Source organism: Eulemur rufifrons, chromosome 27, assembly GCF_041146395.1.
Source record: "Eulemur rufifrons isolate Redbay chromosome 27, OSU_ERuf_1, whole genome shotgun sequence".
Classification (NCBI taxonomy): domain Eukaryota; kingdom Metazoa; phylum Chordata; class Mammalia; order Primates; family Lemuridae; genus Eulemur; species Eulemur rufifrons.
This window is the reverse complement of record NC_091009.1, coordinates 22,272,021-22,295,739: the sequence shown is the minus strand read 5'-3', so window position 1 is coordinate 22,295,739 and position 23,719 is coordinate 22,272,021. Positions and strand designations below refer to the sequence as shown.

At 42.5% G+C, this 23,719-nt stretch overlaps 1 protein-coding gene across 2 annotated transcripts in view; it reads left to right on the top strand.

Annotated features, from left to right (window-relative positions):
* PROX1 (prospero homeobox 1) overlaps positions 1-23,719 on the top strand; it is a 51,925-nt gene that overhangs the window by 18,738 nt on the left and 9,468 nt on the right. For both annotated transcript variants that reach the window (XM_069459442.1, XM_069459440.1), the window contains one exon: positions 4,022-4,216. In XM_069459442.1, coding sequence (XP_069315543.1) covers positions 4,022-4,216 — 195 coding nt within the window. The remainder of the gene's footprint in view (positions 1-4,021; positions 4,217-23,719) is intronic.

Below are 23,719 nucleotides of genomic sequence, written 5' to 3'. Positions count from 1 at the left end.
AATACTGTGCAATAGAAACCAATGAGAAACTGTTCCCCTTTCTCTAGAATGCATCTAAAACTTCAGCTTTGCAAATAACTACTCACTGCACGAATGACAATTAAATACCTGGGTGAATATTTTATTTTCAAGAGCACTAATATTCAGATGATAGATTCTATCCATACCTTAACCATACTGGGAGAGAAGGCTGTTAAAGTATACGTGAGTCTGGTTAAATACCAATTATCCACTCTAATGGAGGGGAAACAGTAGGACACATAATGCAAAGCAGAAAATTACCAAAAGTCATTTCTCTTTTATTTTAGGAATGAATTATACATTTTTAACTTTCCTAATTATGTTTTTTTCTCTGGCTAGTAATAAATGAATTTGTATTCCCCAAGCTTACTCTGATGATAGTAAAGAGTCATGCATTGACAGGGAGAAGCAGTCCAGGCAAGGTAGTCCAGAAACTTTCCAGAACACAATGGCAGAACATTCCAGAATTTCTTTAATAGCAAAGATAATCCCAAGCTTGAATGTTGACATTGTATACACACACACACACATATCAGTATCTATATATAGATATATAAATGTGGATAATTATTTGCAAGGCTAAAAGAGATAGGATATTTCTCTACATATCAATATATAATCCAAAATTTTATTTTGGCCAGGATTCAAGAAATCACTACAGAAATCAGGGAAGGGACCTTAGGATTTTATCAGAAATGAAACCCTGCATCCTTTATCTTGAAAAAGACCTATTCATATATCCACTTGCCATGTAATGCTTTTCCTAATGACATGAGCTAATACTTGGTTGTGGCCACACGGTATCTAACAGAAAATTCCTAATTCTACTGAAACATACTTTTCCAAATCATAAAGTCATTTTATTGGAATAGTGCTCAGAAGTTATTTTTTCAGGAAAAATAACATAAGCAGAAAATATTTTGTTTCATGAATGAGGCATGGCCTAGCTGTCCGTCAGTGACCCAGTTGGAGGGTAGTGCTAGATGGAGTGGGTCCTCCGACTAGCCCCAGTGGGTGTGAGCAAACAAGAGTGGTGCACACTCCTTTGTATTTTTCTTTAGGAATGGATACGGTGCTTGACTCTCCCTAGATGACTTCCATGTGGGTGAGAGGTAAATGCTTTTCCATTACCTTGGAAAGACAGAGGTAGAAGGAAATCGTACACAATTCAGAGTTGTTGGCATGGTGAGAGAAGTTCGTCTTCTACTTGGACGATGTATATGAAGGATGAAACCAGGGCCGACCCAGTTTAACTCCTAGAGTAAGAATCTAAACAAAGTTCTATGTTCTCACAGAGAGACCAACTTAATTCCCTCACAATGACATTTAGCCAGACAAAAAGCTCAGCTCATCAGGGATTCAAATCCTTTGAGAAGGGCAAGTGGACAAATGTGACAGAGATGCCAAGGACCGACGGGCCGCACCGTCTTCCTGTTCACTCCTGGGTGCTGATTTTAATGTATAAACTAATAACTCTTCGACCACTAAGTACAACAGATTCAGTGTCATTTTAGCTTTGAAGAACAGACGCTCACAGCTTTTCAAGCCGGCGGTGTTAAATGATGTATCTCATTCCCTCCACCCCTTGAGTCAACTGCTGCCTAGCCAGATTAAGGTGTCAGATTGATTTGTTTTATACATCTTTTGACCATGCTCATTGAATATTTAGGAAGTTTCTTCAGCCCATATTGAGGCTGAGATGTCCCGTGGGAAGCATTAATCAAAGTCACAGAGACTCGTACACTGTGGAAACACAGCCTCTTTATTGTAGCGATTAGTTTTTGCAGTAACACATTAACACACTACAGAGCTTTCCTTTATAGAACAATTGATCCTTTTCTTGTAAGCCACTACAGAACGAGGGAAATTAACTCTTTAAAGTTTAACACTTTTCCTCCCCCGATGTGAATATCTAGAAAAGAAGGGGGCTTTGCCTTTGCTTTTTAGCCAGCAACTCAAACTGAACAAATTTGAGTTCACTTCCAGTGGAGGGAAACCCTGTTCTTCAAGCTGTTGTGCTGGTCATTTTGCTTGTCTCATGTTTGGGGAGTCTGTTGTTTTTGTCCATTCTTTCCCTCTGGTATTTCCATTCTCCAACAATAAGCTTTAAATCTCCCTTTATGTCCCATTCGTAAATAATGGCCAGTGCACTTACTTTTTTGTCCTCCCCATTAGGTCATTCATGACCATTCTAGAAAAAAAATACCCTTCTATTTTTTTCCTCTACAGTACTCTTGTCCATATGAGACAATGTCTTGTAACAATGCAGAAGCCTAATCTCCATGTCAAAGCAATTTTCATTCTCCAGTGCACAGCCTGCTATCATTTTGTAATGTTTTGTTTCTTATTCTAAAAGAATTAAAAAGGAACAGTAAGCCGTCACGGGGGCCTGTAGTCCTTATCTCAGTGTCTGGAAATTTGGACAGTGTATTTTACTGCTGAGATAAAATGGAAAGAACTCCAAGTTCAGCAAATCGTAATGGGTTTAAGTTCTATTGAAATCGGCAACCAGAAGATCAGATAACGGGGGTCCTTCAGTTGTCTTTTTAATCGGGTTCCCCGCGAGGCTGAATAGAGACAGAGCAGACACACAGAGTGAAAATATAATTCTTGGATAGGTTAAGTACATGTTTGAACTCTTGCAAGCAGAAGCGATTTGCTGATGACTTAATCATTTTCTGGTCAATTATCTGTAAGGGCCCTTGCAACTCCATGGCAATTATGATGCAAGTTGGCCTTTTGGGAGAAACACCAGTCTCCCTGCTTCTGTTTCCTTGTGACTTCCATTCTCTGCCATAAATTTTCATTCATTTATTATCTTTCCTAGTATAGAAACAACTTTCTGTGTAGTAATTACAGCCCCAATACACACTTTAGCTGTCATCTTGTTGGAGTCTGGAGGTTCTCATGGCCAGTGTTTGATAAGTGCTCTTTGTTGATTTTTGATGAATGTACATCTTTTTCTGGGGGCCCAGGGAAGGGGATGCCTGTGATGACAAAAGGCAGGGGGTTGTCTGTCAGCCTGCCTGATATAAAGCTATGGATTTATTGGTTTTGACTTGGCAAGTTGAGACGCATCTGTCCTTTACGTGAACAGAGGACTGTCAATAAGGATGGTATCATTTGCAGTGCATCCAGGAAGACATCTTCATTTCAAAGGTCATCAGAAAACCTTGGTAAACAAAGTTTTAAAGCCTAACCATGTTATAGTAACTTGGCATTTAAAAAAAAAGTCATAAAGGTTCTGTCTATGCCGGCTGTGTACTGTGTCTTAACCATACCTCCCAAATGGCATAGACACCGAGGGAAGGGGCCATAGGTCTTATCCAGTGCTGGCTGTAGGGAGCAGACGAACAGGCACCAGGGGCTGACCAGACCTCCCTGGACATGAACGCTGCAGGCAAACGCTAAGTGGAATCATAGCTGGTTGGGCATGGATCACCAATTACCAAGATATAAGCAAATGCCAAGTCTTCCTGTTTTGTGTGAAAGCCATTTTCCTGCACTGAAGGAGGCAGTAATGTGGTGATACAAATCCTCATTTTAAAAAAAATATATATCATACTAGTGGTGAAGTCATATGCCTCATCATCTCTGGTACTTGAGAGTAACAACTCTCCCCAGGTTTCTATGGCTTAAATGAATTTCCATAAGAAGCACCCCAATACAGTAGAGCATCCCAATGCTCTACTGGAAGATGAAAAACAATGTTTCAAAGGAAAGATATTCAGCTTAAGCAAAATCTGATTTAGAAGATGACTTTTTCATTTGAAATGTGGAGGGTTGTGATATGATTTTCATTATTGACAGGTTCTGTACTATCCTGTAAGTATATTCATTATTCCTCTCCCCTCGCTTGCCGCCATTTTGGTGGATTTAAATACATACTTTTCCAAAGAAAGAGGGGAGGGGAACTTTAGAAATGCTTCAGATACTTAAAAAATAAATGAAGAAAAAATGGCAATATTCTTACCTTTTTTTCAACATTTAAATTTAACAGTTCAACAGATGCATTACCTCTCAGCTCATCAAGTGGTTTAGCAATTTCCGTGAGTTTTACTACATTCAGATGGAGAAGTACGCGCGTCAAGCCATCAACGATGGGGTCACCAGTACTGAAGAGCTGTCTATAACCAGAGACTGTGAGCTGTACAGGGCTCTGAACATGCACTACAATAAAGCAAATGACTTTGAGGTAGGAACTGATCTTTATTTTTTTGGTCATTTCTCTTTTCTTTTTTTTTAAATTTATTTTCCTTGAAAGTATACCCAAATCTGGTTTTGTATTGGTCTCTCACGTAAGCATCCCCCAGTAGAGTAATAGGGAGGGCAGTAATGAAGAGATTCCATGTTCCCCACCAGAATCATGGGCAGCCCCTCTGCCATTTCTGTCCCTATTCCCTGGATTTTCAGTTTATATGGAAGACCCATTTGGCCACAGGAAAGGGGACTGGGGAATCCAAAGAAAATGACAGCAAGGAGCATATACACAGTGATTTCTTTTCCAAGGAAGAGGTCCCTGCTCCAACAGGGATGTCAGTTGCTTCTGGGATGTCAGTTGAGCTGATAGGCACTATGTGCAATGGTAGCTACGAAAGTTGTTTTCTAAAAAAGTCTAGAACTGTTGATGGGGGAGTGATTCCACGGTTTCTAACTTTAATTGACATGTATTTCCTTTATGGGGGAATTGGTATGAGAACTGACTAAGTACATAAGAGATCCATTGGCATCTTTTTGGTTTTGATTATCTTCTTTTTGGAGGAGAGATTCGTGTGTTTCTTTACCCTATGTGGACCTTCACAAGCATGTTAGTCTTTGTTCATATACTGTTATACACATATGTCTATAAGTGTATATATATTTATATATGTAGATATCTCGACAGCATGCATATTCTAGATACACACAAAGCAGTATAGACAATTCCCAGAAAGCAATATCCATGCAACAATGAAAGATGTGTGGCTATGAGTAAGGCATTTCTTTATGGGCTAATGTGGTGTCTCAGCAAACGGTTTTCATCACAACATGATGACTCTCTATGAGACAACACCAGCAAATCTCCCAGTCCTCACAAAGGCATTTTGCTGAGCCCTGCTGGCTGAGGCAACAATAGTTGGAGGTGGGAATATGGCAAGAGTTCTGCAGGCTGAACCCCTGATGATAAGAGTAGACAGGCTGTGGCTTGACAAAGTTGGGCCATTTCTCCATGATTTTTGGCTAGATGCTGTGCCACCCTGAGGGTAGGAATTTTTTTTCCCACATCTGCTTATGCAAAGACCTAATATTAATTATCTTGCTCTCCTGGTATAGATAGGAATCCAGGAATGCCCAGGAAGTTCACAATTTCAAAGGAAAGAAGGGTACCTTGGTCTGGCCTTGCCCATTAAGGGGCCCGACCCCTAGCACCCTCGAATGCCTCCTGTTTGCCCATTCCTTTTTGGCTCTTCTCCACACTGTTCTTGGCAGTGCAGACCAGTTTGGTGGCTTATAAAGAACTGAATGTGGAAGCTTAGCAGTAGTTTTTCTTTGAAAGTTTGAGTGGTTATACTGCAAGCTACCAATTTACCTCTGTTCTCCAAGACCAATATATTTGTTGCCAAATGTGTTAGAAATGAATTTTTTTTCGTTTGCCAAACACATTAAAGTGGGGATTCTTCATGTACTGCTCCACTGTTTTAAAATCTCTTGTTTTTAAAGTCTCCGTTGTAACAGAGGACTGGTTCCCTGTATTGACAGTACACTAGCAGATTTCTTCTAAAGCTAAAGAATATGATTATGGCTAAACATTTTAAAGAAATATCATTAAGGGCTTCATTTCTCCCCTGCCCTTCTGATAAATCTATTGCTGTAAACCTTAAGCTAAGAGACTGCTACTGGGTGCTAGTGAAGTATTTACATTATTTTGGGGCAAATATTCACTTGGCAGCATACATCAACCTTCATAAAAGACTTGTCCAAGACTCATGTGATAATTTCTGCATTTTTGCTGCATAACATACTCAAGAGAAACAAATCCTTAAAGTGCGCATTAGGGTTTGCAGGGTTGTTTAAACCTTACCTGGTTGGCATTTAATCCCCTACTCACAACACAAGGGCCAAAATGACACAAATAGGGGTGGCTGGCATCAAGAGGTCCCCAACAAGCTGCTGCATTTAGCATCATCAAATCCTCTTTAATATGATTAACATCTGATATTTCTCTCTTTGTGAATCATACCCACTTCCAGCCAGGCCACCTCTCCTTTATCTGCAGAGGCTATTTTAAGACTGCTTCACTGCAAGGAGTATGGGGCCTGGACAGGAATTTTGTCATTTCTCATGTGACTTTGGAAAGTTACTGGACTACTCTGGGTCTGATTCCTCCTTCACTAAAAATGAGGCAAGAAAGAAGCAGGAACATGGATCGTACCCCGGGCCCTCCACTGACATGCTTATACACGCCATACATACATACACACACCCACCACCACACATGATCCTCATATCACTAAATCGTTTTTAAGTTAGCCTCTCAATTTGGCACATTTACTAACAAAAGCTTCAGATAAGGTGAGCCCTTCTTTTCTGTGTCTTTGTGCGTGGAGGTCACTGCTTAAGTGAGATGCTTAAAAAGCCACTGTTATTATCTTTGTAACTTTGCCAGTGTGGGCCAGGGCTGCAAGCCAAAAGTGGACCCGGCACCTCAAGCTAAATACCTCCACTGATACTGTGTGCAGGGCTGGACATTCTGTATTTCAGTTTCTCCTCTTAAAGTCAAGCAAAATGAACCTATAGTTTCAGTATGAGCAAGTGAAGAGAATGGCAATGTGGAGAACTGTACACCTTGTTTCTTTTTTAATTTTTAAACAGAGATGGAGCATGGGAGAGAGACTTTAAGGTCATGTCTATGTAATGCCTAAAGATCCAGTCAATTCAAAGGAATATATTAACCCAACTGAGTATGAGCTGGTCAAACAATAAAATGTCTTATTGATTGCATTCTTAAATTTCTCCATCAGTTGTTGGTAGCAATCGTAAAATAGCTAATATTTATTGATTATTTACTGATGTTCCAGGCATTCTTCTAAGCATTTTGCCAGTATTAACTTATTTAATGTGGGCAATAATAATGACACTGATATCAATATAATAACAAGGGAAATTTCAATTTGCCTGAAGCTTTACAGTTTTGAAAGTTGTTCTAGATGGATGAGGGCAGGGCGCCCCAGGGCGAGAGGAGGAGGTTCGAGGATGAGGCTCCTGGTTTCCCTCCCTCACTGTTGCTTTGTTCTTCCTTCTTTTTCTTCTCTACCCCTTGTCTTTTTTCAGCTTTCTGCTCCTTCTCTTCCTCTGTTGCTTGCTGGTGGCACCTCTGTCATTGCTTAGCACCACCCCCCTCCAGTCCCTTCCACTGCTGGCTCTCAAGGCTAGAGAGGCTGCTGACCCCTGGCCCCCAGGGAAACAAAGCAGATGGGAAGGTTTGTCACTAGCAAAGAGGGAGTGGCTTGCATCTCTCTCCTCCCCTAGACCCTGCATGTCCTGGCCTTTACGAGTCAGGACCTTCTAAGTGGCGAGGGTGCTTGTTCTGCCTTTTGTGTCAGTTTACCCAATTGCCAAGATTGTTGGCACAGCATTCAGACTTAGGGTGGTGAGCACTTGAGAAGACCCAAGGGATGTGGCAGAATACCCTGAAGGCGAGAAAAAAAATGAATTACACTTTTAGCTTGTGCTCAAGGAAGTCAAGTTGGCGGTACCACACGGAGCAGGACGGCTGTCTTCTGAACGTGGGTTTGCGAAGGTGTGCAGGAGAGGGGTGTGCGATTTCGGGCTGCGTCTTCCACTCCTGCTTCTCACATTTAATGAGATTGGCAACAATAAATTTGTCTTTCCAGGTGTGATGGTATATATTTCCATACTTCATTCTCACTTCACTTTGAAGGGCTTCCAAAAAAATTTTTTATGGGGAGGGAAAGGATGTTTGGGATTCCTTCCCAGTTTTTAAATTATACCGATACTTGTGATTTTAGGGGCGTATGAGTTGGATTTTATTGCTTTTTTCCCTTTCCCTTACCACTGTGGCAGGGAAAGAAGAGAATGATCACTGTCAGTTTCCGAGGCTGGTTCATCTGTTCTGCAAGGAACTCGACTAAGGCAACTGACTTGTGTAACTCGCACAGGTTAATGGCACTACCAATCAGATTGCCAAGACGTGTCAGCCTAGGTCGGACTGCATTACCTAGGCTGGCCACTTTCGCAGGGTGAAGCTGAGAAAGGCAGAATGATCCAAAGGTTGCAGGGTTTGAGTTGGGCTGAGTGTAAGTAGAGAAGAGAAGGTGACAGACACCTTCATCCAGGTGCATCGAACGCTCTTTCTCATTCTGGGGTACCATGAGGTAGCGTTTTCCCAGCATCACCACCGTGGGAAGCCACATTCCTTCATGAGCCCCTCAGTGGCTGGTCGTTTACCTGTAGGCAGAGTCCAGGTTCTGGACAAAAACGACTAATCTCCCCTGCCCTCATTAACAGCCCAGGTTTGGGTGTGGAAGGCTTCGAAATCCATTGACTGGGGAACCTGATCCATTCGTTAGCGGGTTTGTCAATGCCATGTCCTAAGGCACTAATATCTCACCGGGCAGATGCTCAGTCCTACAGCCTGTGGGTTTGACATCTTTCTAGGTGACACGTGACGGGCAAGAAGGGTACTTCTGCAGACCTCTTTTATGCATTTTCTTACTTTCCTCTGGGAAATAGAAAATTTAAAAAAGCAGCACCCCTCACATGCACCCCCACTTCCGGCAAACACACACACACTTATGGGACATATACTCAACGCTGCGCCAACCCCCCTTCCCAGCCCACTCCCACTTCCAACAAAACCCACATTTAAGAAGATTTAATGTTTTTGGAAGTCTTTCTTTCATTTGCACTGTCGTCTCTTTAAAGAGAAATGAGGACAGGTGGATTTAGGAAGCGCTTCCCTCTGCTCCAAATAGATACTTAAATATGAGTGATCATTTGGAAAACTGGCACATGAGTGAAAACCTTTCACTGCTGTTGCAGTCTCTTGGCCTCAAAGCCGCTGAGCCGTTTAAATGATTGCACGACGCACTCTTGGTGGGTGGCGAGGAGGAAGAGAAACCCTTACCATTTCTTCCCGTGCCAGTCCCACCATTGACAAGCCAAATTGATCTTTTAAGAGACTAAATGAATGTTCTCTAAATATGTATATACACATGGCTGTCTGGGAACGTACTCCTTCTAGGGAGCGATTGCCTGAAATTTGAAGGAGAGCGCGGTAGAGACACCAGGTTGGGGCTGGGGTTGGAGGGTTGGGGGCGGGTGGAGGGGGGGAAATGTGTGCGTGCGTGAGGCTTCATTTTTGTACCGCTGTCCTTTTGGGATTCGAGGTGTTCATCAGTATAATGAAGCGGGCCCATTGATTTATCATCTATTTGGTAATGTCATTGCATTTTTAGCTCCCTGTGTCTTTTTTGTCATTGGGTTACATTCAAGCACAGTAAGATCAACTTTAAAACCTCCTTACTCAACAGCTTTATTAGTTATAGCATTCCATGACCTTTCTCAACATTCTTAAAGAACAAGATACAGTGTAATGTCGCTTTACTTTGCTTATTGTCCTTTGTTGGGGTGAACAAAGCATTTTCTACAGTGGCTATAGCACATAATTATACAGCTTTCAATAGCAGTGTCTTGGCACATATCAAAGTTCAGAGGAGCCTTTAGAAAAAAAAAAAGATGTTTTGTGGCAGCCTAGGGAGGGTCTCATCTTTCCTTCAGAAAATAGTTCAAGGCTCTTCTGTCAAGCTTCCCTACTTAGAGCTTTTTCTCCTCCTGCTTCATAAAGTTTAAAGGGGATTCAGTGGAGTTCTATGATCTATTTCCTTTGAAAGATTGTTCCTCGGCACAGAGAGGCCCTTTGACTTCAAGAGTTCACAGATTCATGTCTTTAGGTATCATATGTCTGACCTTATCAGTTACTCCATTTAATGTAGGAGAAAAAGTCTCAACTCTTTGTGTTTGTCTGTTTTGCCTCTGTGAAATGATTTGGTGAAAAGACCATCCTTTTTAACACACCACTGAGAGGCCGTTTCTGACTGTAACCTACCCTGTGGCTTTTCTCTCTTTAAAAAAAAAAAAAAAAAATTGTCCTTGTGTTTTGTGTATGGATGAGTTCACAGTGAGAATAGAATTATACAAGGGCAGGCAGGCGCACACACAAAAAAATCTTTTGCTTTTCCTCCCTCACCTCCCGCCACCCCTCCCCCAAATGATCTATTGGCTCTCTCGGTGACTGTACCCCAACAGGCGAAGCCATTTAGCAAACACAGAGGTAGCGGCTGTGGCGCTGGGACAGTGGTGGGTTTTCCTTTGCTTCGACCTACCCCTAAGGCCTTCATAATTAATTGTCCTTCAGAGATGAGGAAAGTTCAGGAACAGTGTGTGGAATGATGCCTATTGTCCGACATTCAGTTCTCCTTGCTTTGGCTTTTTTTCTTCGTCCCACAAAGGGTTATCAATAGGAGAAAGAGAGCAAGTTCTCTTCTGAGAGCCGCTGGTGGTGGCTGGAGCTTTAAGTGGGATGTTATCATTGTGTTCAGCCCATCCTGGATTAAATGTCTGAAGAAGTTCTAACAACCTTTTGAACGCCAGCCTGTTTATTTTGTCTAGATGAAACAAACTCATTTAGGAAACCAACGCTGGCTCGAAGTTGGAGATCCCTTTTCACATGGCAGAGCCCATTTTTGAATCAAATTTCCTCATTTTCCCCCCCAGGATGTTATTTCACTTTTTAACAGTTTGGTTCTTTGTCAGTCATAGGGCAGAAATTTTAATGATCATTTCACTCATTTCTCTTAAAGACATCAATATAAATGTCCGACAATAATTTTTTTTTCTTTACAAGCGTTCTTTTTGGTGAAACGTAGGAGTTTAATGCTTGAAAGTAGATTATGCTAGTTCAACAATATGGTTTCACCTTCAGTGATTGCCTTAAGCCAATCTCCAGTGTTGTTCTGTAAGATGACATAAAACAAATAACAATCTGTCTCCCTCCCCAACCCCAATTTTTGGCTGAGACACAAAGTAAAGATGCAATGGGGAGATGGCTATTTGAAAAGTATAGGAAAAGGGGAACCATCTATTAATGATCATTATACTACTGTTCTGTTAAATAGGGTGAAGCCAAGAAAAACAAATATAATCGTTCTTCCGAGGAGCAGTTGAACTAGCAAATTAGAAAGATTTAAAATAACTACATTATAGCGTTCATGGTGACTTCAAGGCTGAAGGGGACCCTATTTAAAGGAAACCTCTGTGTCCCTATAGCAGTTTCCTTTGGAGGAAGTGACCAACAGGATAGCCAGAATCGATTCTGCCCTCTTTGGTCTTTGAAAACAATTTCACAACAGACCTTTTGGTATTTAAAGGGAACCTGTGTATGGAAGTTGACACAACTAATATAGTCATACCCAAAAGAGGGTCATAAAAAATTAAAGTTAGTCTTATGAATCTTTCATGAGAAGCAATGAAAAGGACACTAGTGTAGCCAAGTCCTTTGTGCTACAAGCTCTTCTTCCGGGCTCTGAGCTATTGTTCTTTCAGCTCCTCAAACAGACTTTCACTTTCAAACTGACAAAAGTCACTTAAAAGCCAGACAGCTGTACTAACACACCCACCTTACTGAGCAAGAGCCACGGGCAGGTGACGAGGCCTGCTGAGAGACTGTGTTGAAAATGAGCAGGGGCGACTCTCCCGTGCCTCGCACTCACTTTGAGATGGCCCAGTCGTTGCTCGTTTGTGTCCCCCCTCCAAAACGGCTTCCCCAAAATATATCTTGCATTTTCTTGGCAGTATGAAAGATTGACATCCATGATAGTATTTATGCCTTAGGCTGTGCGGCTGGGGTCAGGTTCATGGGAGTCTGAGCACTTAGAGCAGAAGACAGGGAGGGTTTGATTTACAGAACTCTCTGTCTCCACTTCTTTGCTCCTCTTTATTCTGTCCCTTCCATTCAGTCCAAATCTCTCGGAAGATTTTCAGATTTCTGTTGCCTCGTCAGGAGTGGCTAGGATCGGATGGAAAACACCCACCAAAGATGTGCACGAGCCTCCCCTTTGGGTTTAAGATACAGATATAAATAGTCAGGTGGGTCGCCCTGCCCGCCTCCCAGGCCTCAGGGCAGCCGCGAGGCCTCCCTGTGTGCGCCTTACAGGCCTCCCCTCCCCTGTCACCTTGTGTACAGTCTGGTCTGTGACACTGATGGTGATTATGTCATTATTTTGCTCTGGGGGCCCTGGCACATCTGCAGAGCCCAAGCACATCTTCTTTGTTGCGTTGGCAAATGTCCCACGCCGCAAATGCTTCATTAGCCCTGCTGCCGGCCTCCTTGCCAGACGCCAGTGCCCAAATCCAGGCTTCTTTTTGCTCCATTCTTTTGTGTCGCTGATGATCATGCATTCATCTTCCTGGTTCTTCCCCATTTTCCTCGACTTCTGAACTCCAGATGTCCCCGTTTTCTTTGCCCAAATCACTCCAAAGTCCACAGTGAGAAGCAAGGTGACTCTTTACCCTTGAACCCTTCCCCACCCCTGACCACCTCGTATACTTTTTTATTCCCCAAATGAATAGTGACTTTGAATAGCTTCCCACCGTGAGGACTAACGTTTTCAAACTTGCAATTTGAAAAGATACCAAGCGGTTGCTTCCAGTGTACGATGGTAGACAGAGTTAGAATTAGGGGTTATTAAATATTGCTTATTGTCTGCGTGCTTTTCTCCTCTGTCCCCTACCTCTGCCCCCCTCCCTCTTTCCTGGGCTCCTTTATTTGCTTCTGCACATTGCCACATTTTACCAATTTTCAGAAAGCACTTTAAAATGCGAGTACAGAAAATATTCTTCATGCCTCGCTGTGCATGGTGTAGCTGTCTGAAGGTTCCTTTTCTCTACATGGAATCTTCATCTCCACTCTGCCCTCTCCCAAAACCCACTGCCCCCTCCTTCTGCTGTCCCAACCTCCCCAGCCCTCAACAATGACCTATTATTAGATCCTTAAAGTGATTAACACTTGGCTGTTTTGGAAACAGCTAAAACATTTCTCTCTCTAAAGTTTGATTCTGTATACTTAACAGAGCCACTTCTTTTGTGAAGGTGCGCTGGTTTCTGCATTCACTGCGGTAAATTTTAGAGCTTAATATCTTAGGCTGTGATGGGTACTACGTAATCGGTATGTTTCATTTCCCCTTAAAGTTGAATGAACTGATCCATGTTAGTGTATTACGAGTCGTGGAGTTTAACCAGTTTTTATCCCCTGACCACTACAACATAAGATGATTTAAATGTCTCTACTTTGAGTAAAACTTAAGATTTTAGTTTTGAAGTAGGGTTAAAGGAGTAAGTTTGTATTTTATAGGAATCATGGTCAGATCATTGCCCTGAATTCTAATGCAAAATCCTAAAACAAAGACCCTCCTAAGGATTAAAGAAAACTTCCTCCAAGGAACGAGTTGCCATATTGTACCAGGCTCCTGAGGTTTCCAAATACCCACCAAAGATGGGCACAAGAATATGCATGAGTCCTGTTCTGAATATTAGGAACAACCTGGATGACAGGGTGAGCAGAGAGGGGTCAGCTCACTGGTGCCCAGCCCGTTGTCAGCCCTGGGCAGGGAGCACATTGGGAGAGGCTGGAACCTGCCACTGATTGAATCATTTTCAAAAGACTGAGGATGTACCTCAAATATTCCTAACCTCCCAGTGTTAGATCATTCTGGTTTTGTCACCCATGGGTTTGTTTAAACTTTTTAAAAAACTTAACCCCATTCTCAGACTATACCATTCCTCAAGATAATCATTCTCTAAATTTATTACCTACTGGGAAAATGGTATCTTCTTTTTATGGCTCTTAAAGTGATTCCCCTAGAACTCCGCAGGGATATCCCGTGTTATAATATCCTGGGATTTGTGAACAGGGCTGTGGCCATATTCTCCATTTCCTTTCTGATTTTATAGACTTTGATCATTACTCCCTCTTAATCTTCATCTCCACAGATTAAGGAGCTCTAATCCTTTTTAAAAGCCTAATCTCATACAGTAAGTGGGCTGCCCCCGATCATTTTAGCTGCCCTTCTGTAATGCGCTTCCGGCCTGACTGTTTTTCTGAGGGACAGTTACAATCACTAAACCACAGGGCAGAATTCCAGGTGTGGGCAGCCATGCCACAGTTTGGCAATTGTGCCTCACGCACACCCAATAGGACTCTTTTTTTTTTTTTTTTTTTGATTGCCCCAAAAGTTTATCCTCCGAAGTTGGATTTCTTGAGTAGCATCTCAGTAGCACTTACTGGTTAAAATGATCCAGTGAGACCAATTTGTCAGACTCTTGGCAAGTATTCTGGCAAATCTGATTGTGTCTGCAGGACATACCCAGCGCCCCCGCCCCAGCAAAAAAAAAAAAAAATGGGCAGATCCACTCTGCTGTCTAGATGTTTTCAGAGTTTTTGTAGCTAAAATACTGGGGTATTTGACATCATGAGGAGCCAGCCTTAGTCTTGGACTTGAGTCTATAAAAATGACAACTATGGCAAGAAAGCTCTGGTTTCAGGCAGGAAACAAAGTGTTCACCTACAAGTTGTCATTATTTTATATACAAGCATCATCTTGAAATCTTAAAAAAAAAATGGGGGGGGGGGAGGCGTCTTTCCATGTCAGTGGCCCTGGATCAATACTAATATAGAATTTAAGAGCATGGGCTTAGAGATAGTCCCTGGAATCAAATGCCAGCCCTGCCACTTTCTAGCAGTGAAACCTTGGCAAGTGTCTTACCCACTTTGTGCCTCAGTTTCCTTACCTGTAAAATATGGGAAATAATAGTGCCTACCTCACAGAGTGGTTGTGAGAATTAAATGAATCTGCATGAGTGTATTAGCACAAAGTGAGTGCTGTATAAGCATTCACTTTTATTCCTTTGCAGAGCCAAGTAAATGTTACCTTATCGCGGCTACATTGGTAGCCCAACTATTGCGTCATTTTCTGCACACCCTAAACAGGCAAATAAATAAACAAGTAAACAAGGAGCTCTAGTAAGAATTGGGACAAATACTCAATCCAAAACTGGTTTTAATAAGAGCAAAGTGATTCCTCCTGCCCCAAGTGTGGCTGTAAAGGCGACCCTAGCCTGGAACAGCTCCGGGCTCCTGGAATCATCTGTTCCAGATGAGAAGGGCAGTGATGAGAGGCCAGAGGGCGGTGGAAGGAGCACAGCCTGGAGGGTCTGGCTTTGGCTATACCTGCCTCACTGGGCTCTACTGTGTTCACCTGCAAAGTGATCAGCTGAAACTCAGAGCTCTGTTCTAGCTCTGACATTCTGTGATTCTAGAATACAGGGCATTCTGCATTCTCTAAATAAAATCTCTTGAGTCCTGGTCACGACACAAAGCTTTAACCAGTGAGTACGGAGGCCCTGGGAGTCCAGATGGCTTCCATGTGGGGCCACTTCTACCCTGGTGACTCTGCTGCAGCTTAATTATCTCAGTCAAAATCTCCAGAGTACCCATTGTCGTTTTCTCCCAAGGTCCTCTTTGCAGATCTAAATCTCAACAGTGCCCTAGGAGACATGGCAACTCCCTTACTGGGATTAGAGGGACTAATTTTTCAAATTCATAAACAATTTATTGGCTGAATTAGCACTAGTCATTATACTTGCTGCTCACTTTATTTGTTGCCTTGGGTGGGGTGGCCAAGCAATGACATTTGTCAGTGACGCCCTGATGCCTTTGGGTTTTCTAAGAGGTGGCACAGACCTGAACAAACTAACAGAGAGTCTGTACACCTGTCCTGACACACGTTCCACATAGGCCACACCCCAACAAAGACAATCAGCATTTGTAATCTGTATTAACCTCTAGGTGATCTACATCTTCCCTCTTTCAAACAGAATTAGCTATTTTAGAAGATATAACTATCTTCCCTACTAGGCTTGTTTGGTAATTTTTGCAAAAGAAGCACCATCTTTTCCTTTAAATATTCCCAAAATGATAGTAATTGAGACCATAAAAGTCTTCTCCATTGGGAATTTTTTTTTTTTTTTTTTTTTTTTTTTGGTATGTGTGAGAGTTTGTGGTTGGTAGAAATCAAATCGTCACACAAGTCATTTGGATATATATTTTTCATTATTCGTTATGGTTATTGCACCCGACTTCTGGTTTTTTGTTTGTTTGTTTGTTTTGTTTTATTTTGTTTTTAAGGCTACTTTAACATTTTAAATTAAGATCTGGTACTAAAAGTAACTTTTATTAAAAGGTAATATATTCACTGAGAACAAGGGTGGGGGCGGAATTGAACAGGGTGAAGGCAAAGAAATTATCAGAAGCTGAAGTAGACAGAAGAAGGTAAAATCTATGGTTTCAAGGCTAATTTTAATATACAGCCCTATTTTCAAAGGTTTAGCATTTTCAGTGACCTGAAGGTGTGTCAGATAATCTGGGTATAGACTCCTGAAATTGCCTTTCATCAGGGCCAGTCCTAGGTACTGAAAGCATCCTAAGACTCTCCCCACCAAGCGTGACCGCAAGTCCCATTTTAGGTGTTGGTAGGCAGGGGTTTAGCAGACTTCCAGAAGCCCCTGAGTTCCTTCTGGAATGTTTCTGTGACTTTCCAAATTATTTACCTGTCTGGAAAAGAGGATTTTAAAGCCCTTCACAAGTTCTTAAGTAGCTTTTGAAATACAGCTCATCCATCTTTAGTTTTGCAAAGGGTGATTGTGGAGAAGAGACCAATAGTATTCCCTTGAAATTTCTCTGGCAGAACAAAGATCTTGCAGCCAAAACCAAGGGACGGGATTGAGATTAATAATTTCCATCCTTTCTCAAAACAACCTGGATAGTATTTGGGGTATCATAAGCTACTGCTAGCAGAGTGCCAGGATCCCCCACGAGAAGCTCTGTTGATCACTATCCGTATGGGCCATGCTGTTCTCATCTCATCCTGCCCGAACTCCACTTCCTAGCAGCTCCTCCCCAGGCTCCTTACTCACATCGCTCCATCCACAGGGACGCAGGGCACGCGGACTAGTTTTAATATTAGCCTAAGCGCAGCTTAATTACGAAGGTAAAGCTGCCGCAGAAAACAATCACGTAATGCATTCTCCAGCGAAACAGGAGTAACTGTGGATTATCTGTGCCCCAGTGTCCCTTCATGCAATATTGGAGTGTTTATGCCGTGTTGTTTTTGGATAATCTCCCCTCCAAGAATGGTACCAAGTTTGGCCCTGTTCATTTCACCACCTCAGCAAAGTTAAACTTCAAGGACTTTGTCAAGCCTGTCTTGAACTCAGGAACAAATGATGCATAATTCACGGGGCTGCCTCAAAGGGATGTTGGGTAGCACCGCAGAGCAACGGGGTCACTGATCGATGTGCTTATTTTTTCCATCTACGTATCTAGCTGGTTGGTTAGAGGTGTCATGAAGCACGGCTAGATTGCTCCAGTTAGCACATTTAAATAAGTATTGGCAGGAAAACTCCTAATGAAAAAGTTCTTAATCAAAGCAGGGCAAGACTGACGTCCTCCTGGTCCTTGAGCTTCTCTGTGTGTGGTTTATTAACTCTATCCCATAGACATGGGCAGCCTTAACTGTGTATGAGGAATCTCGTGACATTTCTGGTTAAATCTGGGTGAGTCGATCCCAGCTACCCTGCGGGAGGACCTGGTGTGCCCCATCAGTGAGGCACACAGGATTAGTGCAGAATGAAAGAACATTAGGCCTTTAGAAAAGTTGTTGGCCCCAAGTCTGGCTGAGAGCAGAGGTTGGCAAACTATGACCTATGGGCCAGATCTGACCCTTAGTTTGTTTTTCATGGTTCCACACTAAGAATGGCTTTTGTATTTTTAAACAGTTGTAAAAAAGAAGAATATGCAACCTAGATTAAATGTGGCCCACAAAGCCTATGTATTTTTTATTCAGCCCTTTGCAGACACTTTGCTGACCCCTGGCTAGAGGTTGTTTCTCTCTTTGGTGGAACATGAACTCTCTGAGATTCCTTCTAGTTCTGAAGTTCCAAAATTCTATGATTCTATGATGGAATAGTCTTGGTCCAGCTCTCACCTGACCAGCCTAGCAGATGTGCAGTTCCAACGGTGTGCTTCCAGCTGTTTCCAAGACCTTAAGAGTATCTGTGTATTATCTTGAAGTGAGGGGAAGAGATATTAGGTTTTAGTTTTTGATGCATTTTCTTTAATTTTGTTTTTATCTTGTTTACATGTTTGTTTCTTTAAACTTGGAACCATTCTTTGAGACACATGCAAAGTTTGGGAGGGAAGGAAAATTTACTCCGTTACAACAAATAATCTGATAATCATTGTGTTTCCTAACACTTATAACACCAAGACTTCCATGACTGAGAAAATAAACTATCCACTTTAAGCATATTCAGTGAAGCAAATTTCAGCCCCACTAACTAATTCTGACAGTGTCTCCTAGACATTTGTCATTCTGTTCCTGGCAAACTAGTACCATCTTTCACTGGAGCTATGTAAGAGATGGTTTTATGTATCTTAATTTCCATGGGCAGAGTTGCCAGTGGAATTCTTTCCTAATTTCAAATGTATACACAATTTAGTAACAGGTAGAATAGAAGATGTTAAGACTCTTTTCTGTTACCTAAAAGTCACAATGACTCAAAAGGCTCAACTCTAGCACACTGTTGATAATTTTATGATGTTTTTAAGGTCGTAGACGTTATCAACATCTTAAAGGTATAGACATGTTATTGTCAGTTCTGTATTTTCTAAATATCCACCCTTAAAAGACAAAGACTCAAATTCAGGTGAAGAAATAAAGAAGATACGCAGGGTGTGTCTCTGCCCTTTGTTCATGGTGTCAGAGAAGTTCATGTGAGGAGTTTGGCCAACAGCAGGCCCCATTCTCCACACCGCCCCACTCTCCACACTGCAGACCAAAGTCCAACTCCTGTGATCCTTTTCCATGGATTTCCCCTGTCCATTCAAGGTAGATCCTTAACCTCCCTCCTTGCTGGTTTCCATGTGACTGTTCTTCCTTTTATTACGTGCCCCCAGGGGGCTGTTTCCACCATGCCCTAGCCGGTTGCTACTCTGCCGGCATTTAAAAGGGCCAGTATGGCACTGGAGGGTGTCAAGCAGTCTAACTTGGAAGCGTCCTGTGACAGGCTCCATGGAGGTCCCTGCCAAGGTCACAGGAAGGGAGGGATGCTTTCCTTTTGCCACTTTTTCTAACTATTCCTGCAGCTCTTTCCGTCTGGCTGAGAAAAACCTTGGTGCTGTTGGGTGGGTCATCGCTCCTGTTCCTTCCTTGGCCTTTCCCTGGGGTTTGCTTCCCCCAAGCTCTCCCCCACCCCCCAAATTAACATGACATTGCCTGGTGAGCACAGAACGTGAGCAGCTTCCACCAGCTGAAACCTCTGATCCCAAACTCACTAGAGAGTTTGGCTTCGGGATTTTGGCAAGAAGGCCTGTTGCCCATCAGGTCAGCATGAATAAAGATTTCTTTCTTCCTTTCTTTTTTAAAGTCGAGCATCAGTTGAAACTGCTCCCAATGCTCTGTCTCTCAAGACAATTTAACCCCTTTCTCCTAAGTACGTTTTCTGTTCTGAAGGCCTGGTAATGTTGTTTTATTCTTTTCCTATGAGACAACTAAGACATCTACGATATGTAAAATTTGAAAGCCAAATCAATCCTAAACCAATCTTATCATTTTTAAAGTCTGTTTATCCAGCTTTGTAGTAGGAACAAGCAGACTGTCTGAAGGCCACATACTTTGCAAACCTTGGTTGCAACACGTTTGCCCAGTTTTGAAACTGTCTTTATCTCGCCGAGAAAACGAAAATCTATTTGACAAAGTGGCACTCTGGCCAGTTTATCTTGCAATATGGCTTTAGCTCACTGAGTCTATTGATTTCCTTAAATTAATGTTTACAGAATGCTACTGAATTTTGCTCAACAGAACATTGTTCTTTCGAAGCTTTGTAAAAAAAAAAAAAATGATACAGACTGTTATTGCCATGTGTTCCTTTGCTTAGACGAAGGAAACATAGTTTTTTTTGTTTTGTTTTTTGTTTAAGGAAAACCTTGAACTATAGCCACTTCCTGCAAGCATTTACTCTTCACATATTTAAGTAGGAAAACATGTAACTAGAAAGTGGGCCCACCCTTAGAGACCTAGCGTGCATGTGCAATAGACTAATCGAATCCTTTAACGTCCCTGAAAGGTGAATGCCACCTGGAGCATCAGAGGGAGACAGACTTTAGTCCTAAACCCAGTAGATGCTGAAGAATCTTTCTCTGCCTCATTTGGTGTAATCGGCAGACATCTGAAAGCAGCTTCGCAGCCATTGCTCCTGGCTCATGCTAGTTGCTCCAAGCATGAGCATCCTAATAAAAATTCAAGCGCCATTTAGCCATTTGCGGGGAACTCTAAATATAACACCTTGTTCTTTGACCATGGTGCTCAGTGTTTAATACACAAAACCTAATCTCTAAAGATGATTTTGAAACTGGCCTTCCCAGGGAAGTACACATGTCCATTCAGCTACTGACAGTGCAGAAAACAGGGATTTGAGTTGCAGTTAAGAAATGACAAAAACAAAACTTAGGAAACACTAAGCAACTTTTCTGCACTGGTTCATGCAGCCAATATTAAACCACCCAAGCGAACCTCCTCAAAGCATCTCTCAAAACGATATGTTGCACACATTTATTAATCACAGTAAAATGCTTCCCAGGAATTAGGGCTCCTTTTTAAAGGTTCAAACCACCACTTTACATTTGGATGGTATTTTATGCTTTCCAAAGCACATTCATTTTTCCTTTCCCATTTAATCCTTCCCTATAATAAGAGGGCATTGGAATACAATTCCACGATTCACTGTGTGTAGCATCCTGGACCATCTCGTCCCTTCTGAAGGGCCACTTAGTCCTCGGCTGTACACACAGCCTAAATGCATGCATGACTGCAAAGCGAGACCCTTAGTAACAGCATCTTGTGACCATATTTCATAGCTCCATGATTCTTCTTTTCTGCCTCTGGCAGGAGAGTTCAGCGTGAGTGAGACAGTGGAGCAGCAACAACGTATCTGTTCTTGCCTTTTCATCTGATAATCTCTATGAGGAGTTACTAAAGCATCTGAGTTTATCCATTTAAGTCCACTCTGTCTGCAGTATAAGTCCCCAGCTTGTGCCACTGCTGTCAGGAGATAGGTCTCTCCTTGATCAATATTTACTTAACAAACAGCCGGGATGGGAGAGTTTGTTTAGAGGAATCGTGTGCACACTAGGGTGAATGAATGCTTGGGAAAGTACTTCAACTGTTTGTTTCCTTCCCTGAGATCTTTGTGTGCATGTGTGTGTGTGCGCGCACGCGTGCAGACGCCCTTTCTCTTTTTAACTTCTCCAAAGACACTTAGAAGTCATCTAGAAAAATCCCTCGCTATAGATGATCAGTACATTGTTTACACCGAACGAGAGCTGATGATGCAAGTTCAGTTTTGAAAAGCCAGCAAAGTTTGGTTTTCCTCTTGTGCTCCTATACAGGTTAAACATTTTGGAATAACTCTTGGGATGAACTAAATATACAAGCATCTTCCTTTGACCCCTTTCCGATGAGTGGAAGGGAAGAAAATGCAGATGGAAACCATAAACACAGTTTGACAAGGCAACTGTAACTATATATTTTTGATGGCATTACAGATATATATTTTTTGAAAAGCCCAAGGGAAGAAAAGTAGCTCTCTCCAGATTTTCAGGGCTGCTCACCCAGTTTTCAGCATTAGACGTATTTAACTCTCATCATAAACACGAATTCCACGGTGGTAAAGTGAGCGAGCACTGTTCTTTCAACTTCACCGAAACAATTGCTTGAAGGCTCGAGTCAGCGCCTTCAATGCGGTTGAGTTGGAGGCATCTGGGGCTAGTTGGAGGGGTTTTGTTTCTGTGCGTGGGGAGAGGCTGGGGGCGCTGGGGGAGTTATTTATTTATTTGATTTTGTGAATCGGAGTTGTAAAAGCCATCTGAAATATTCATGCAGAATAGTCTGAGAAGCCCGTTTCTGTTTTATTTACTGCACAGTAGAACAGCCACAGCGGATTAGTTCTACAATACCCGTAACAAAAGCCCAACAGCTGATGCATGTGATGTTAGGAGGTGACAAAACAGTTAAAGTATGCTGCTGGCTACAGGCAAGCAGTCAGCAGATGCAGACAAAGGGGTTTGTGACAAGAATAACTCTCTCTCCAAGGCGAGCAGTGAAGAGTATCCAAAATACCAGTACCCTTTTCTCCTTGACATTGTCTTCTTACAGTCAGCATTTTATTGCCCTTTTATAGTAGTAAAGAAAATGGAGGAGGAAGGAGAAAGAAAACCCACACACAAACTAATTCACCAAAATACTAGCAGCGTTTTACTTTTCCATTCCTTAGCCACGCCTGCCCATACGTATGGGTCCTTTTCCATTTCTCCACTGAAGCAAGTTAAAAAAAAAAAAAAAAGCTTAAAAGATGAGCTGTAAAGATGATCTCCCTTGATAAGTTTGTAATCTATTGATGAGCTCGGTTGGCCATTTGAGCCTTCGGTTATTGGGAAGGGGCTAGGGAGAGAGGTTGATGCCCGGTTTGTTTTCTGTCCATTTTAGTAAAGATCATTTCACTGATGAAATGAGGCCAGTGGGCCAGTTTTTAAAGGGGATCGAGGATGGAGAAGCGTCCATGGAGAGCTTGCAAGGGGCAAGGTTTAGGTCCCTCACAAGAGGCTGATGAATGAGCTTGCGAGGGTTCAGAGGTGTGAAAAATCAGCTTCTCTGTCTCCAGAAAATAGGAGAGGCTGTCTTCTTTTTAACCTTTGTAATTCCCCTTCTATTCTCTGTGACATTCATTCAGCTGCCAAGAGCGTTTGGCAAGGTTTGGGCCAGCGAGCACACTTCCAGTGACCGCTAACCTTGGTATGTCCTGACACTTATGATGAGTATCTGCAGGACACAGAAGGCAGGCAGCCTGCTCTGTCAGGCTTTTATTATGTACTGCAGAGGCTAGGGACAGTCAGTTTAATAAAACAAATCATCCTTGAAGGTAAAGCAACTGGGAAGAGGAGGAGGAAGACGGGGGAAAATGTGTCTTTGCCACTCATTCTGATTTAAAAAAATAAATAAATAAGAACAGCAAAGCACCCATCCACCCAATACACCGTGTCCGTGTGCACCCCAGCTGTGGACGGAGCAGACTGGGGAACCTCCTCCCATTTCCCTGAAGCCCACAGGGCCCTCGTTTGCTCTAAGGAGACTCAAGTACAAACTACGATGAAATCGGTGGATGTTGATAACCAGCCTCCTTCAAATTTGTGAGTGCATTCGAGTGCCTCCTCACAATTACAGCCTCCTCCAAATATCAAGGCAAGACCATCTGAGGTGAGGCACCTATATTGGGATGCCTTTTTATCAAAACAAAGTTTCCACTCTCCTCTCCTAAGGAACGCTGGGCAAAGCAGCTCCCACAATAGCCTCAGCGTTCCAGCCAAAGACTTTGGAAGCCTTTTGTTTTTTCCCTGTGGCATGTCCAAAGGCTTGGCCTTCCCCCACCCCGCGCCTCCCCCCCCCCCCACAGCAGCCTGCATTGTCTTGCATTCCAGTGACTTGATTGACTGTTGCCACCTGATGCTGAGGAGATACTCTAGGGTTCA